Below are 18,711 nucleotides of genomic sequence, written 5' to 3' on the forward strand. Positions count from 1 at the left end.
ACAACAACCCAGTCTGACAACCATTCTATGGTATGTTACTACCCTTTTGAAGTTATCTTCTATGATGATTTTGTATAGTTGCTTATACCTGCAGACACTGTTTGAAAAGCTGTGATTTTCTACCATATAGTATACTCTTTATAATCACTTCATTGATGTAAATTTATAAAGTTACACTCTACTAAATACAGGAAGTTTTTGACTACTTAGGGAAGGGCTGACCACTAATTATTCATATTCATACACCGACATAGCACATATTGTAAAGACATTTATCCCTCCGGAACAAATTACTGCTGTTAGACAGCTATAAATCCAGAATGGTTTTTATTGGCCTCACAGGAGTCCCGATTTGCTCTGACAAACCAGGGATCAAAGTCACGTGCTAAGCACAAAAGACTTCACCAGACAGCTGGTGGCATACAGATTTTTTTGTTACAGACAGATACAACTCTTTTTTCATGCAGAAAAGGCCTTACACATCTGCTTTAAGCCAGAAGTTGAATGTTCCTTAGCCTATAAGCAAGTAAAAAAAATGATGCCTTATGAAAGGCCGACAACATATTCTGTGGATAACATACCACTGCAATCAACTGTGTGCAGTCAATGTACCATGGAGATACTGGGATATTCTGAAGGAGAAGTGGTAAAGAACAAGTCCAGTGCTTGAGAAACTTGGAGTTGCCTCAGGCACTAGTGTTCAATTTTAGATTTTGTTTTAATGAAATCAGTTGTCAGATCAGTTAAAAAAAAAAAAAAAAAAAAAAAACCAAGGATTTACATAATGCTTTTTAAAAAGCTTTCTCTTACATTGTTTTCCAGAGATCACTCTGATTCTTGTTCCCATGGAAACGGAAGGCTGCTGGCAGCGAAGAACTAACAGGCAAAAACTCTCCCTTGCAAACTTCAGTTTAGAACTGTCAGCTGGAATATGTAACAGAGTTTAAAAAAACAGCTATGTATTATAAAAAAAACTCGACCTCAGATTTGTAAGAACATAAGCAAGTGCAAAAGAGGCATATGGAAACAGTAAACAAGTACAGGTATGGATTCTGGTTTCTCTGAAACCAGAGAAAAGCTGTTGCTACTGCTTCAGAGGTCAATTCTGAGCCAGTTTTTGAGTTGCTGTTAGTTCTTAGTTCTTGAGCATACACATTACAATAACTCGTATTAATTAGTAGGCCACTTGAGAAAACTTTCTTGAACAGCAAGGATAGGCTCACTAATGAGCAGCTTGGACATACTCCTAACATACCATGTGAGAGCTGAACTGCCTTATTTCTGGTGATAGGAGAAGGATATGATTTCCATTATTTTAAATAATGTTTGTTTCCTTTGTCTCTGATAATTTAATTCTTGTATTACCTGTTTTGATAAGCTTGATAATTAAAAAAAAAAAACAAAAACAACAAAGAAACAAAGCAAAAGAGAGACATGTAAAGTACACTCAAGTTCAGTTATGTTATTCTGTTCTAAATGAAACCAAACAAATTTGGCTGATCAATCTCAAAAGCCCTGAGGTGATAAACATCACATCCCAAATGTAAATACTTCATTTTGGAAAATGAAAATATGTTTATTTAAGAATAGCAAATATTGCAAATAGCTGCATGGTAGCCATCTTTCTGCAGAATAAAGAATTTCCTATCACATTTTTAGGTGAGAGTTCAAGGTAGATTTTGTATCAGCTCAGCTCCATTTTTGCTTTGGAATCAGCATGAAATAACTTCAACTCTCACTATGGAGCAGTTGAACTTAATTTTAAAACAAGTCTTAAATTTGAAAAATATCTGACATTTCAAAATAGTGAACATATTTAGGATTTCATCTATTGCACTAAAACTCCCAAGAAAATATGACTATGAAATTATATTTTAATTATCAGTACAAAGTTATTTAGAAACTATTAATACAGAGGAAAGCATTTTATGTACTCTCCATGTCAGTACATGATACTGTCACCTTAAGCAGTCATACTGCTGGTATGACAGAGTGTTGTAAAAATACTTTACTGTACAATCAATTTTTCTGAGGTGAGCCACAGATTTTTTTTTCATATGACTCAATTATTGCCATCCTCCACATACTAATATTCAAAGTTAGTCTTTATTTAAATGATATATTTTTAAAGCATCCTGCCATCTGCAAAAATGTCAAGTTCTGTTGTTTTTAAAGAACAGTAACTAAATTAGCAGCACTTTGCAGCAACATCATTTTGACAAAAGCAGATTACTAAAAAGTACAGAATGTCAGAAGCAACAGTAATGCATGCTTGAGTGAGGAAGATAATTTTGTGCAGCTGAATAAGAATCTGCTGAACAGGGTCACTGATCTGACGCACCTTCCTTTGTGATGCAGCAATTCCTGCCAATGCTGTAGATGACAAGAATAAAATCAGGAGGGCAGCTCATTTTGTTGCCTTAGTATATTAATAACATACAATGCTTAAAACCTGTAGATGTAAATACCAAGTTGAAATGCCTGATTTATTTTCCCAGTAATGCTGGGAACAAGAAAAGGATAATCTAAAACGCTAAAAATTTAGACAATGTAAGTGATAATGTGTTTCAAAAGAAAATCCCTTTGTCTGAATCACTAAATTACTCTATGAGAAAAGCAGTATTATGTACCTTAACAATTGTTAAAATTTTGTCACATTTATTCAAAAGGATAAATATATGATCAACAGAAATTTCTTAACTGATTTTTTCTTTTTACATAGAATAACATAAATTTATTTTTTATATATTTTGATGTTATGAAATTTATTGTCATTCTACCCTAAGAATTATAATAACATGTCTGATATGGGCCATTTCTATGAGGTAAATCCATTCTTGTTTAGGATTTTTAATCTTGTGTATTGAAGTCATACATATTGTCAGGCCCAGAGATTAAATAAAAGCTTATCACCAGACTTCTGCTATAAATCACTAAAGAACATTAGTTCACAAAATTTTCTTTCCAAGTTGAGTATTAGACCTGGAAGATAAGCAAAGGCCCTTGGCCCACGTATTGAACTTCAGCCAGAAACCCTGTACCTCTCTTAAATATAATTATCTCAAGCTACACTTCAGAGGCTAATTTAGATCTATATTCTAACATTTACTCTCACAGAAACACCCTGAGGATCGTTAAGTCTTATGTACAAATTTACAACCATAGAAACTTTTGGGTTTTTTTTCCAAAGTGATCTTGTGTCAAGATTAAAACTTCTACTGAGAGGGTGATGAAATCCAAATAGCAACATTAATTAGTTCACAACAGAATTATTACCACTCTTTTGCTGATGAATTTCTGTGCTGGCTACTTTAACAAGAAAAAAGATATTCACAAGTTGTACTGTCTAAAGACCATCCAGATCTGAACAGTGCTCTCACAGAAATAGAGTGATACAGAAAACATCCTTCTCTCCCACAGGGAGACACATTTCTAGTAGGATCAGGAAGATAACATCATTGCTGTTGCTGGGGTTTTTTGTTGCACTGCCTTTTGGCGGATGCCTTGAGAAAGTCAAGTGAAATTCAGTTTGGCATGTTTTCCCTAAATCTTCTCTTAATAATCAGTTAGAGGAGAAGTAGCTTTGCATTTCCTTTGAGTCACTTAAAGAAGAATTGGTAAGTTGGTTCTTCTGCTCAAGGTGACAACTGTTTCAATACTTCTATATTCGAGGCCCCGAAAAACAGTGTGGTCTTGCCATTGTAAGCTAGAAGTCTTCAGGTTTTGTTAGGACACTCATAAAACCTTTACTTCTTTGAAATCTTACCTTTTTCACTGCTCCCTGTTCTGTGGTATTTGTCTTCTCTTTTCCTGTCAGTGGCTTGTATTACAAACCGAAAGTAAATAAATCAGGGCCTTTTCTTTTGTAGGTCTTCAGATTTTTTTTTTTTTCTCTGAATATAAATATGTTTAGAATGACAACAGCAAGGACATAATTTGGATTTCCCTGTTATTCAGCTTAGAGAGTTTTTTCTCTTTTCTAGTATGACAGCAACAATGTGACTTAAAAGTCTAGGAGGACCAGATTTAACATCTACTTGTAGTGTCTGTGTGCTTCAAAGACTTTAGGAATTCCCATGAAGTCCACACATTCCAGACCACTCCAAGTTCCGTGTTTGGGGTTTTTTTTTAAATGAAGAAGTACAGCATTATGTGGAGGATGAGGGCACACATGTGTGAACAGGCTGCTGAAGACAACCAAAGCTTTTTAGAGTTTTATCCAAAAGGAAAACATCACTGACAAAAGATAATGCATTTACTCAAATTACTCACAGAATTGAAAATATCAACAAAGGCTGAAGTATTTGCCTGTAGATTGTTATAACTCTCAGACATTATGGTTGGATAGTGAGTTTAAACCATGCTGTTATTATGATGGCACTCTTCAGTAAACAGCACCGAAACTACAGAAAGCTGACATCAAATTTGGATTCATACTGCATAATTAAAATTCTTAATACAACGTTTATATTAAAAGCTGTAAAACAGAACTTAGTACAGACAATAAGTACCCTTTTGTGAAGATCAATAGCTCAACTGATCAAAATAATTTTATTTCAAATATTATTTTATTCAGACAATATGCATTCTGGAACCACAGCTTAGCAGCTTACAGTATGTGAAGCTTCTCAATAATAAAGAAAAGTACTTCAAATGGAAAACTTGTTTCATCAATCATGATGTATAAATACATGATAATTTACAAGGGCTCCATGAAATATTCATTTCACAGGAGAAATTTCAATTGCATTCAGCCCAAGTTCAGCCAGGATAATGACCATTAACATGAGATCTTACTGGTTTACTATCGGAATTCATATTTTTAAGAAGTACCTTAATGGTATTTCAGATAACATATTTGTATGTAAAATGTAATTACCTCTTTTTCTAACATTTAAAGTACAACTATTAGATAAAAACATGCAAAGAGCTGTTCCTATGAGATTGCCACCTCATCACAAACACTATTTTCTTAGTGCAGAACCTGCGGGTGAATGAAAGTACTCTCAAAAGCAGATCAATAGGCTTTAAAGATGAAGAAATAAAGAGGAAACACTCTATATGCAACAGGAGAATAATGTGATAATGTTCAAAAACTTGGAAATTGTTTGGTTTAATTTAAGTTAAAGTTTGAATTTCTTGCAAGCACAAAATTACCTGGTCACAGTCTTGATCCAGAACCATCAACATAATCTCTATCATTACAAAAAAAAAAAAAAAAAGAAAAAAGTTTTAATTATGTTTGGCATCAACAACTGTAGAGAAAATATCAGTATTCCCTGACTCCTTCTCATGTTTCCTCTAAAGGAAATATGTCCAAATTCACCAGTTTACAACTGTGCATTTGTAAGTCACATAAAGGCTGATTTACTCTGCATGTCCAAAATAGGATGACTTCTACTAAATAAAAGTTTCTTGCCCTGTTCAGTACTAGTAAAGTGGGGAAAAAATTGATTTTTTATCACCAGGATAGCAATATCTCTATGTCAGAAACACAGGTCTACATGTTTCAATGCTAGATCCTTCTCTAAACTCCAGACAAATACTTTCCCAGCCTACAAATTTCACTAGCTGAGATAAGCAATAACAAATGGGTACAGACACTGGGGAATTGAAAGAACTAACATAATGTCCTGATGGATGGCAGCCACGATAGCCCAATATGGAAAGAATTTGTATCTATTTTTGTGGCAGTAGGGAAAGCTACAGTTTCAAGGAGTAGTTACAAGGACAAGGAAATAGTTTCACTAATGATTATGTGAGGGGCAATGTATAGTATAGTATAGTATAGTAGCGAATTTCTACAAAGAGAAAGAAAACGTGCTTTCTTCAATGCTCAAGCATGAGGAGGTTGCCATTACTGACTGCAACGGGACTAAAGATGTAAGGCTAGGAAGTGATAAACTGGATGATGTTATGCTAGGAACCATTCTGAAAGCAAAAATAAAATACTTCATTTGAATCAAACAGGGTCTGTGAAGAAACACAGGAAAAGAATCAATGCTATCATTATAAATACTTACCTAGCTATGTCAAAGGTAAAACGAAAAAATTGTTCAGGAGGCAGATGCAGCCAAGAGTGATTTTGAGAGTTTTTTCCAGGTATAAGAGAAAAGCAGAAATAAAGAAACAATTAACAGAATTTGTGAATAAGGGTGGTGCCAAAGACATCAGAAAAAATAATGGTCAAGAATGTGTTTGATGCATTACTGAAGAACAGAAGAAAAAGGAAGACCTTTAGAAGAGGGATGGTGTGACATATTCTGCTTCTGTTTGTTTCCTTTTGAAGGAAATGAGGTCTCCAAATCCAAGAAATGGGTGTCTGTGTTTATACAGACGATCTAGAGTTCAAAGGGACAAGATTCTACATCACAACACTACTACAATATACACTATCAAATACATAAGCACATTTTTCTATAGAAAAACACCTGCTTAAAAACACAAAACCAGAATTTGGTTAACTAATACAGTTTAAGCTTAAGTAGCAAGCATGTAAAGCTTTTGTGTGCAAACACCCTCTAACAATATCCTGAAGCAGACTAAGTGCCATAGGCTGAGATAAAATGAAGCTGTAAAGGTAACCAAGGACATGTTTCACAAAGGCAATTGCAGAACTGTTCCACTGTGAAACAACCAACTGGAATTGATCGTAACAGTGATCAATTATATAATTTATATTAAAATCACAAATCACAGCTACCTTAAAACTTCATTTAATTATACCTGAAACAAACACATAAATATTATCTTCTGTTAAAAAAAAAAAAAAAAAACAAAAAACAAAAAAAACATGCATGTTAATTCCCAGACATGGTATTAAAATAACTTTTAGAAAACAGCCTTAAACAAACTCCAAACCCCCAGTTGACTGTCAAGTTGCTGTTTGATGTATCAAAGAATTTCTTTAATCATAACTACAATCTCATCCCCACACAGTATTTTAATAAACAATTTCAGAATTTCACAGAAAGTAACAACATATGCTGGCTAGATGTCCACAGAATATGTACCTGGATTTGCATTAAATTCTTACAGTTACTGCTACCACTGTAGCTGCAACATTGTCTCTAGTTTGGATAAAGAGATAAAATATTTGCTCACTTTCTCAGAGGACCTTTGATGGTCCACCAGTTTTACTGTCACCATTCCATTAGCTAGCATTCCATTAGCATCTATATGCAATAACACATGCAATACCTTACTTCCTAAATAATCCTACTGAAGTCAAGACCTTGAAGACAGCAGTATGACCAGTTATTGGTCCAACATCTAATCAGCAATGAAACTGAATGCAAACATTGAAATAATTTATTGCATACTGCCAAAAAATTCGTAGAAGGAAAGGTAATGTTTGATGATATCTATTATTTAGGTACTTGGAAAGCATTGCCTTAAAGCAAATACTAGTCTTAAGCATTTGTCTTAAATCACTCCTGTAAAACCATTCTTTTCATGGTAATTTGAGACCACGCTGGTATCTCATTTTGATTGAGTGTATGTTTAATGAAAAGATAATTCTGCTAACTGAAAGTCTGAGTAGCAAGATTAGGATATGCTTACAATTTTTTTTTTTACAATTAATGTATTTTAATAAAACACCTGCATCTTTGTCTACATGAGATTTTTTTCCACACTAGTAACATCAAAAACATCATCACTAAACAAAAACAGAGGCATCTAATCACTCAAACACCAGATAAGAAAAAAAAGATTTTATGTCAAACTTAAAGTAGTTTTCCCATTGTTGGTCTTGTTACAGCAGTTATATCAGTTCTAGAGCAACTGTAGAGCAAATATTTCTGGGAGTCTTCAATCTTTTCATGTTCAAACATACTTTTGTGTTGGACTCTGAAATGTTTTTCCTACTTTTCTGAGATCCTCTGAATTTGAAAAAAAATCCTGAAGGAGGCTTTCATCTGTCAGACTGAGTTCACTTTAAAACCAAAAGAAATTATACATCTTTAGGCCAAATCTGTCTCCTTAAAAAGAAGACACAGAGAGAGAGAATGAAAGAAAAAGAAACAATATTTTACTCCTTGCTGATGCTTTATCAAAACAGATACCAAAATTCTGTGGTAGCTAGCACAAAAGACTATTTGATAAGAGCAGCTGAATTACATAATAGCAAATACACTAGGCCCTCATAGAAGCAAAAGTTCTTCAATTAACTTTGCTAATGAGACAGAAAAATAGAAAAAGAGAGTGCCCACTGCCTATAAAGTGAAGGAAATGAAAAATATTATTGCTCCTATTCAGGGAGCAGATATTTTACCTGCTTAGGATGCAGACACAATAACACAAATACAAAAGTAGAAGCTCTGAGTGAATGTGAATCATGCTGCTTTGGGGTAAGGATTTTGAGTTACAACCTCCGACACTCTGTCACAACAAATATCATAATATATCATGTGAATATATGCAAGAAAATCTGTAACAAAAGCCACTTGGCTAAGTGTGAACACCGCTGTTGGCTAGAATTTTATAAAAAAACCATCCCCTTTCCAAGTATTCATACACAAAATTGGGTTTGAAATACTATACCCTTTGGCTGTTTCGAATAAATGGTCTCTTATCAGTAAAGGGCTCATATCCAAATTTGCTTGATCAGTTTGATGACTCACCACATTTGACTTGCTAATCTGCCATCTTATGAGTGTATTTACAAGTGCATGATACTTCACACCAAAGAGTCTGTCTCACCACTCACTGTACACGGCAGAGATGCAATATTTTCTGATTCACATGCTAAAGTTAGGAAAATACTTATCAATGCTAGAAACCAAAACCCCAAAGAAATCACGATGAAGAAAACCAGTAAACAATAGCAAACATCCTTTAGACCCACTGAGCAGCTAGATCTGAGAGAGGAGTCTCATTATATTACTCACTATGAAAACACAGGAAAATAATTTACTTAATAACTAAACACAAGGAGATTCAAACGTAAAAATCATGGTAACAAACACACTCACACATGTATCCACACACTTAGGGAACACTAATGACTTTATTGATAATCCCTAGTCTTCTGTGTATGAGTTATGCTAATCATACAAAGCCAGACAGAGAGTAAGAAACAGCACTGATGTGTGGGCAAGTTAACTTACATAAATCACGGAGCACATAGTGTATCCTGATGTCCAGCTCACGGCTACCTGGACCACATTTCCTTTTACCATGGCTACTCCTTTGACATGGATAGGAAGAGCAAGGCAATATGTTTTGTTCAAATGCCTTGCAACGGGGCATTTTTCAGCTCAAGATGATCTCAAGGAAAATGAAATACAAACCCTCCATCTCTTTCCTGTTTTGTGCCCACTCTTGTTAGAATGTGAAAGACTCACAAAAACCAAAACTTTTAATTCTCATCAGCCTCCCTGTTTTGAATAGCTCTATGAAGATTCCTTGAGGACATAAAAAAAATGTATCAAATGAGGCATAAAGAATTTCCCTGACTGCTACTTTGGTCTTTAACAGCTGATGTAATTAGAGCAACTTCTAAGACTTTAAATTCTTAATGTGCACTGACATCAGTAAAAATCATACAAAAAGATTTTAATATGAAGTTTAGTGTTCTGCTCTTGCAGGCACCTAAACAGGCAATTTCAAGGAAAGAGCTCATAACATGATATGAGATCAGAAAAACCTGAGAAGATAGTAACTTTTGCTTTGGCTTTAACTTTCACTTCAATGGTATCTAAAAAACCAAAAATCTCTGAAAACCTTTCCAAGTTTGATCAGACTGGCAGGAAAATTTAATCAAAATGTTGTATTAGCAGAAAACTTCAATACATGTCCTTTAATGAAATGGAAGCAAAGGGAGTGGTTTTTTGGATGACAGCTCAATGATCTTTTTAGGAGAAAGGTTAAAATACCTTTATTTATTCAAAATACTCTTAGTAAGCTGCCCTTTAAATCACTGTACACTGGAATGGACAATCCCAACCAGGTTAATTAAGCTGTTTTGCAGAGCAAACACCAAAGTTTTTTTTCTTGCTAGCAGTGACTCCATGTACAGCAACAGAAGTTGACATAAACATATTTTGAACTTAACTCAGGCATCATACAGGAAAACCAGGTCTTGGCTGATGTCTTCAACAAAATCCCATTAGCCCGAGGTCTCAAGAGAAATCTGAATCTTAGATAACTCAGGAAAAGTAAACCTACAAAACACTAAGACCTCCAAAGTTCTTCACAGACAGTCCATTCTGCAAATGATGGGTTTCTTGGTGCAATAATAATTTTCAAGAAATTCCCTAACTTTCTCGTCACAATCTGAAACCAGAAAACCATATATAGCAGATGTCAGACAATCTTATTCCAAAAGCTTACCAAACTATCTAGTCATCTTACTAAAGAAGAAATGTCATCTCAAATCACCAAATCCATCAAATACAACCAGTCTGAATTAAAAAAAAAAAAAAAAAAAAAAAAGAAGGCTCAGCTTTGTGACCACAGAACTTTCAAGATATAAGGTAGCTGCCTACAATGTAGCCCAAATTACGGGCTCCAGAAAACAAATGACATTACTGAGTGGGGGTTTATTTCATACAGTGTTTGCTGCTGTCCTCAAAAGTAGTTAAATTTGGAGCTAAGTGATGACCTAAACTCATGACCTAAATGATGAGCCAAATCTCTTGCTACATATTAGATGCAGAGTTCCTCTTTTGAGAGGATCCTAGTTCTAGAAATCCCCAATTATTCAACTGGATAAAAGCATTACCTGCACAAGACTCAAGTCCTGGCACTGTGCAAACCAGTTGCATTTCTCAAAGAAAGATGTAGGAGACCCTTTTAGAGTTAACATCACTAGAATATTGTTCAGGCAGATCTGTGGTGTCTTCATTACATGGTAACTTTGAATACTATTGGGTTGCAGAAATTCAGGAAAGGAATCCTGAATATCAATGTCTTTGCTCATTGGTCACAAGATATATAAGTGTAGAGATTCCTCCAAATAGTGGAAACATAAATTAAATTATGAAGTTAGAGAAAAACTTTTAAGCAAGATACAGCAGAGCAACAGGACTATGTTTTGAGACTTCTTAATCTCTCGAAAGGGCTGAGCAATTCAGAAAAGAATCTATTGCATGCTACCTCTTTATTGGGAGGAAGTCTTGCCCTTTACAAGGCAAGTACATAAAGCCCTTGGACCAGGGTTTTCTAATAACATGCTTAACACAGAACTGTCTTTCAGTGTATTTAGGACACCGTCCTGATTGTGGTGTAAATGAACATGATTAAGGGAAATAAAAAATATTGTCCAAAAGAGCATTCCCAGACAAAGAGTAAATTTTTAACTCTCACCCAACTGACACACTAGCTCTACTGGACTACTATGCATTAAGACATATTGCATATCTTCCTGCTATTTGCTTTTACTAACAGAAGTGAAGGTATGGTTACACTGTAAACCAAATGCAAGTAAGAACCCTTTAATATGACTAAGCTAAGGTAAAGTTGGGAACCTTGTAATTTTAAACTAAGAAAAAAAGTGCAACTAATAAACTGTTACCATCCCATCACTCTTCACAGATTTTTGACTCAGTATGTCCTTATCCTCTGACAATCTTTATAATTTGAAATTATAATGACTTCAGGAAAAGAAAAATGCATCTGTCATTGCTGCCTCTATGCTTCGAAATGAGCAGAATCTTGTTCCTGTAGGATTAATCATTTCAAGTACCAGGAACAACTATTCCAGAATCTACATGCCCTGCACTTGGCAATCTTGGGAGTTGTTAAAGGAGCTGGTCTTGTAGAAATACATTGTCTAGTCTAAGAAGAATAATCCTTTTCTTAAAGCATAATTGAAAAACACTGAGTATGCAAAAGCATTAAAAATATTACGACAATATCGGACTATAAAAAAAAGCTTACTCCTATTACACTGACAAATCCATACCAGCTTCTGTGCTACTGAACAGCTCAGCATATCACACCTTTTTATAAAATACCACCCTAGCTTTAAATTAGAATGATCACGTTTTCTCTGAGAATGATGTGATGACAGCACCATTAGACAAATCCTTTCATGATCCCCATCAATATACCTGAAACTAAAACCCTCATCTTCACGTTAGCAGTTTCCAAGTTAGCTGGATCAAAGTTGGTCACATTTTTCCCCTGTAATGCTGACATGCTTGACAAAACCATTGCTGATAATTCAAACTCTGTTAGCCACTTATTATTAATGAATGGAGCATATCTCAAGCAATACCCAATTATCCTGAATTTACAATTATTTTTTTAAAGCTATCTTTTCTTTACCCCTGAAAAGTCGAAACATTTGCCAGCATTATTTACAACTGATCTATAACACTGAACTCAGCATTAAGTAGAAACTACAGGTGATCTAAGAATGTAAGACTGCAGAGTTGTTTTTCTGAAAAACAGTCCTGAAGTATCTATATAATAATTAGACTGTGCTGGGAGAAAAATAGATAATGACTTTTAAAATGCTGATTAAAGTTACTGGGACTGATAGGAACTGACTGTATCTTTCCACTTAAAATATTTAATTAAAACTATCGCAATATGGCACGGTAATACTGAAATATTAGGAAAAGCTGATATTTTGTTAATGTCTAAATCTTGACAAAGAACAATTAACTACAAGGAAATCATTACCACTAATGCTTTGGGTGTGGCAAGTCACAAACTGCAAAAAGGCTTCAAATCTCTGCCTACAATGCTGAACTAGCCCACAAAGAATTGCATTCCTGTGAGATACACAATGTGTTATTCTTCAGTATAAACACAAAATAGAGCCTTGTCTCTGCAAGCTGCTTTTTCTTAAGGGCTTCATTCTATGCAGTCCCTTCCCATTGTTATTCAAGGCTTCCCTGTATCCCGTAGCCTTCCCCTGTTACTCCCTTAGCACAAGAAAGTGACCAAAAAAAAGTGCTTTTTAAAATTATTATCTTTTAAAGAAACTTTGATAATAATCTCAGGGCTGGCTAGCCACAGGTCCTCCAGCCTTCAGAATGGCAGGCTATCCAGTTACAATTAGCAAGTCATTTTAATGAATTTGAACTATCAAATCATCTATTTGCCCTGCAATAATGGCTAGACATTTCAATAAAAAGAGGTCATATTTCTTCAGTACCTGGGCCAAAACAGGAAAGAAAATCCAGCCACCAAATAGGATTACAAACAGATAAAGTAATGTTATTCTAGGTATTTTGAAGCCTGGGACCTTGCAGCAATAATGTTTGTTAATCAGACAACTACATTCCCTGTACCTTTTAAAAGTACATTTTATATTACCCACATATTTTATGAATGGAAATCCTAAATTTTGCTTAACTCTAACATCCACCTCTACTTTCTTCTAGTATAAAATGCACTTTGATTTTCTCTAATCAGAATCCCATTGCATTTAATAGGTAAATCATGATGGCTCACAATCTAGCAAGTAACTCAGTGGTTAGAGCTAGGGTTTTTTGTTTTCTTTTTTTTCTTTAGATTTTCAAATTGGAAATATAATCCCAAAAAGCTGTTACTTAAGATAACACACAACAAATAGGTGCTTTCCTATTTGATTACCATAAATAACTACAGGCAGAATTAATGCTGTGTTTTGTCACATAATTCTGCCCTAATTAAAATCCACACAATTCCCTCAATTCAATTCAGTCAATTCTTCCAGACAGCTAAAGCTTGCCTCTTTCAACTTTCTTTTTCACACTCTTCCATCTGTTTCTTATCAGTATTAGTCATCTTATGCTTAAATTTAAAACCACCTTCTTTTTCAAGGAGCCCAGTAATATTTCAGCTTTCATAGCTGCTACTGCAAAATGTGGGGAAAGGCTACACAAAGTCTTGGTGATACCAAATGTGTTAAACTGGACAGGGCTGTCACAGAGGCAGAGCTATTTTCTTTACTTAGGTAACACAACAGATTGTGAACTTGCGACAAATAATGAAATACCCTCATATATTGGACTAAACAACTGTTTTACTGTTAGAAAGTGATGTGCACTTCATTCTTAAAGAATCTTACCAATAGCAGACTCCTTCAAATTACTTGAACTGGAGCTGCTTGAGTTGTCCACTATGCCCATCTCATTGTCTAATTCAGAGAAAATACCTGCACATAAAAATGAAAGGAAAGAAGATTTAACCCACCTCTAACCAGCATGATAGCACCCCTGATGCTTCTTTTGCTAATGGCTACCTTTCTCCATAGTCCTGTGACCGTCTACTGGGATTGCTTCATATGTTCTTTCCTCATCTTTTCCATGTGCAGACTGACAACTGTCAACTGGAAGGTCAGTATTGTCTGAAAATTCACTTTTGCAACTGGCTGCTCCACTGCTGCTACTATCCAGACTCAACTTCTCGTAATTTTTTCTGACAAGAAAGAACAAAAAAGAAACGTTGGATATTGTCCTTTTCCAGCACTCACAAGAAAATCCAAAAATTGAAGTGTCACTTGTGCATACACACATAAAACTAGACTTAGCTGTTAGTCCAGGACTGCACAGTACCTGGTTCAGTCACTGATTCTAAATTTAGAGCAAGACTTTCAAACTCTGAAACTAAACAATTTATTTCTATCCTTTACATATACGGTTTTGTTCTTAATGACAGTCTTTTCACAACAAGCACTGAAAGTGAGAAAAATGAAACAAATGACAGAGCAGAAGCAAACGCTGAACAAAGGAAAATAACAGACTGGACAAAGGTAGGAATGAGCATTGGTAGATTTGCTCTCTTCCACCTTAGATAACAAACAGCAGTCCAGTTCTGGACAATGCAAAACCTGCATTAACAGTCAAGATAGCAGTAAAATATGAAGTCAGCTTGATGTGATGCGATGCCAGAGAGACATCAAGGCTGAAATGACCAAATTCTGACTGGCATTATCAAAGCAGAGCTAAGAAAATCAAAACATGGAATATCAATTATTTGCCTGTAACATTTAAGTGTCGCATCTTGTTTGTAGCATAGGGTTCCTTAATGAATATAAAATTCTGCCTCTGCTGCTGTTGATGTTTATAGTTTTTCTGGAAAGAATAGAAATCCCAGTTATTGCTTCTATTTAAATGGAACATATTTTAAAGGAAGACTTTTTATGATCTCTTATTGTTCCACATCTTCACTTATTATTTCTGTTATTTCTGTTGCATGTAAATAAACTCATGTTTCTTTTTACTCTTTCTTGTCAAAGTAAAGCATGATAAAGGAGGAAAGAGACAAATTATATAAATATATCAGATTAAACAAACTAGCATCTTTAATATTAAAGTAATTTCAGGAGATAATACATTCCTAAATACTTATATTCTTACCAATTCTGTATAAGACAATTTGTCCTGTATCTAACATTCTTTCCAAGTTTTTCCCATGAAGTATTTTGACTTTATCAGGACACAACAGAGTGAATGCACTAGAAATCCTTTCTTCTCAGAAACTTTACTGCATCCCTGAGCACTAACTACACAGACCACTGCCTGCATAATGGTCTGCTTCAACTATTTCCCCATCCTTTGTTCTATTCCCAAATCTATAACTTAACAAGACAAGAGATGGCTTGTCAAGATTTTCCCTTTAAATTCAGGTGGGAAAAGGTCATTTTATACTTCAGTACTGGACTGAGGTTATGTCCAAGACACCACAATAGCAGTGACTGCAGTGTAGCACGGCATGAAAACCACTAACAATGACTCTCAAACTTACTTTAAGAGAACACTCCAGTCCTGGCACACATGAACACACTTCTTGTGCCCTGAACAGTCAGTGCACAGTTACTGAAGAGAACCAGTTCACTTGTTCCCCATCAAAGGAATCAAAGTAAAGAGAGAGACAGGTCAAACTGCATGGACATTTCAAACTTAAACCTTTCAACATTTTCAGTATTGAACCTCATACTCAAAAGACTACTTGTTAACAACAACTTGTAAATCAGGTGAAGCTGATGGGGAAAAAAAAAAGATCAAAAAGAGACCTGATACCAACTGGTGCCAGATCTCACTGCCCATCAAGAAAGGAAACCTGTTGGAAATGTCTGAACTGAACTCCATAAACCTCACGCTAAAATAATCGGCAGGCCTGCTATAGAAACTGTTCAAAGATCAGTGAAACATATCCTAGAGCGTTAAAGCAGTTATATAAACTGTAAAGCTATAATCTGTCCATAAATAAAGCCTGGTCCATTTACATAATAGCTGAACATAGAAAACTACAGTATTTCATTACTAATCTGAGAGTAATGAATATATTTTCTGTGACATGCTTTACTCCACCTAAAAAATAGCTAATAATTTTCAAAAGCAATATTATATACTGTTTTTTCTCTTTTGAGTAGGACAACTGGCTGATTTAGAAGAACAAAAGTACCCTGACTAGAAGAGGCTGGGATTCAAGTTCAATGTCACTTTTGCTCACCATAGGAGAGGAACCAAAAGGACCTACCTAAGGACATAAGGATATAAAGAACATAATTTTGTGAAAAGATCATGGAGAAAAGTGCTCTCCAACACATTGAAACAATCATTTTCATATGCCTTGAAGTCTCAGAGAGATTTCTTTCAGATAAGGAGAAAAACAGATACTTACCTTCCAAAGAAATCTATGAAACCGGAATATTCAAAATATCTCAAACATTTAAAAAGGAGTTAGGTTGATATTTATTCATTTGAACTGTGCTCATACCTACACTTGATTCTAGAGTCCAGTAATTTACAAATCTTTCTGAAGTCTCCATCAGCTGATCCAGTTTATTTTCACATTATCCTTATAAAGTAGTACCTCAGTTTCCCCATTCTTCAGACTGATTGTTAAAACAAATTCTGCCTTCTTGTATAAAAAACAAAGTTCAAAAGGAAAGATAACGGCAGAAGTCCCCCTACCAAAAATGTTCAAATTATGAACCAATTAACATTTTTTTCCAACATTCATCTACCTTTATTAATGAGCAAAAGCACCCTGGAAATTTGTGTCCCAGCCACGAAGAAAACTACTTCTGTCTTCAGTCATATCCTGTACACTCTCACTGTCTATCTCTTCATTGGTAACCATCAATACTGTAAAATTGAGATATACTTTGTTTTTGGAAAAGCAAAACCTAAATTGTTGGGTTTGAGTTCCAATAGGAATCTAAAAGTCTCTAGAAAAAAAAGAAGGCTTAAATAAAATAAAGATACTGATCTTTTGTTTAGCTCTGTTTTGTTATACTGCTGTCCAAAAGAATTAACTTTTCTGTCTTCATGAAATATAGAGCTCTCTTGTGGCATTTGCAAACAGTGTTTAATTAATCTTCTTTATTTGAGACATTTACAATTATACCATTATGCTAGTCAATTGAATTTCTATTAAAAAAAAAAAAAAAAAGACAACCTATTTCCACTGCTAAACTGTTCATAAAACCCTAAAGTTACCAATAAAATAAGTAATAACTAACATGAAATTAATTGTCAGGGAAAAAAAACAGGCTAAACCAATATATCTTTTTCAGTAAGGGGGTAACATCTCTTGTGCATTAGGAAGAGGTAGATGTTACATATGTAGGTTTAAGTAAGGCTTTTGACAATTTTTTTCATGACATCTTAAAAGAAAGCTAGAGAAGTGTAACCTAGACAAAGTCACGATCAGTTGGCTGAGTAATCGACCATAAAAATTGTACTCAACTTGGTAACTGCTTTAAGTGTTTCTTAAACTGAAAATGGGTAGCAAGCACAATTTATCAGGCTCCTTTTTGACCTTGTTGCAAAACCACTCAATGTTGTCACTGAATTACAATGATAATCTGCATAATGGGTAGATAGAGTGCCTATTAAAGGTGCCCAGGCTGTGATACATTCACATCATATATCATACTGCAGCATATGCATCAAACACAGAGTTGTGTCAATGAAAGTGACAATTGGTGTCAAAGAAGGTTGTGAGAAACTGGGCAAACTAAAAGAACTGATGAAGTTTAAATAGGGAAAATGCCAAGTTCTATAAGCAAGGAGAAACAGCCATACAAATGCACAGACTAGGGAGGGACAGGTGACAGAAGCTCTGCAGCAAAATATATAGGGATTTTGCTGGATCAGAAACAGAATATGACACTACAATACCATGCTGTTATGAAAAGGTAGACATGAAACTGGATATATAAAGGAGAGAATAATTCTGAAGATTTGTGTATTGTTTCTACTTGGTACCAGTAAGATTCTCAGTTGGAGTAACTAGGTCCAGTTTTGAACACTACACTTAAAATCATGTCAAGTCATGTTAAAATCATGTTTTAAGTCATGTTCTGTAGATGTCTGATTATTCTCATTTCTTTCCTTCTCTGTCTCCAGATTTTTTATTATTCAGCTAAAAGTAAATCTAAAAAAAGAAAAGAAAAAGCCACAGGGTGGGGATACAACAAATTAGAGAAAAAATAAAACTTTTACCTATTTCCACTGTGGGGAGGAAATTTTCAGTAATTAATTGTTTAACTATTGCATCTATCTGGGATCCTGCAAAGAGAAATACGTGTGTCCTGGGTTGCAGTGTATTCCATTACCATCCTCAGGAGCTGTTGAAACCAGGTGGGGCAGTGTTTCCTTGCCTCCTCCCCCCAGACTATCTTGCTGTTAATGGCCCATCATTGTCCTGCCCCATGACTCATAGATAACTCCCTCTGGACCATCTTCTGTTAATGAGCCCAATCAACACCTGGCCTCATGACTCATTACCCCATTGTGAGATGCTCCACCCAGAGGGAGG

At 35.0% G+C, this 18,711-nt stretch overlaps 1 protein-coding gene across 1 annotated transcript in view; it reads right to left on the reverse strand.

The window, feature by feature from the left end:
* The window catches only part of NEK10 (NIMA related kinase 10), a gene marked incomplete at both ends in the record, with an annotated part of 98,881 nt that overhangs the window by 21,149 nt on the left and 59,021 nt on the right, over positions 1-18,711 (reverse strand). Inside the window, 3 exon segments of the mRNA XM_082302501.1 lie at positions 2,273-2,373; positions 14,009-14,095; positions 14,183-14,357. Of these exon segments, the coding sequence (XP_082158627.1) occupies positions 2,273-2,373; positions 14,009-14,095; positions 14,183-14,357 (363 nt within the window).

The sequence above is a fragment of the Coloeus monedula genome (genome assembly GCF_965178545.1).
Source record: "Coloeus monedula genome assembly, chromosome: 1".
NCBI lineage: Eukaryota > Metazoa > Chordata > Aves > Passeriformes > Corvidae > Coloeus > Coloeus monedula.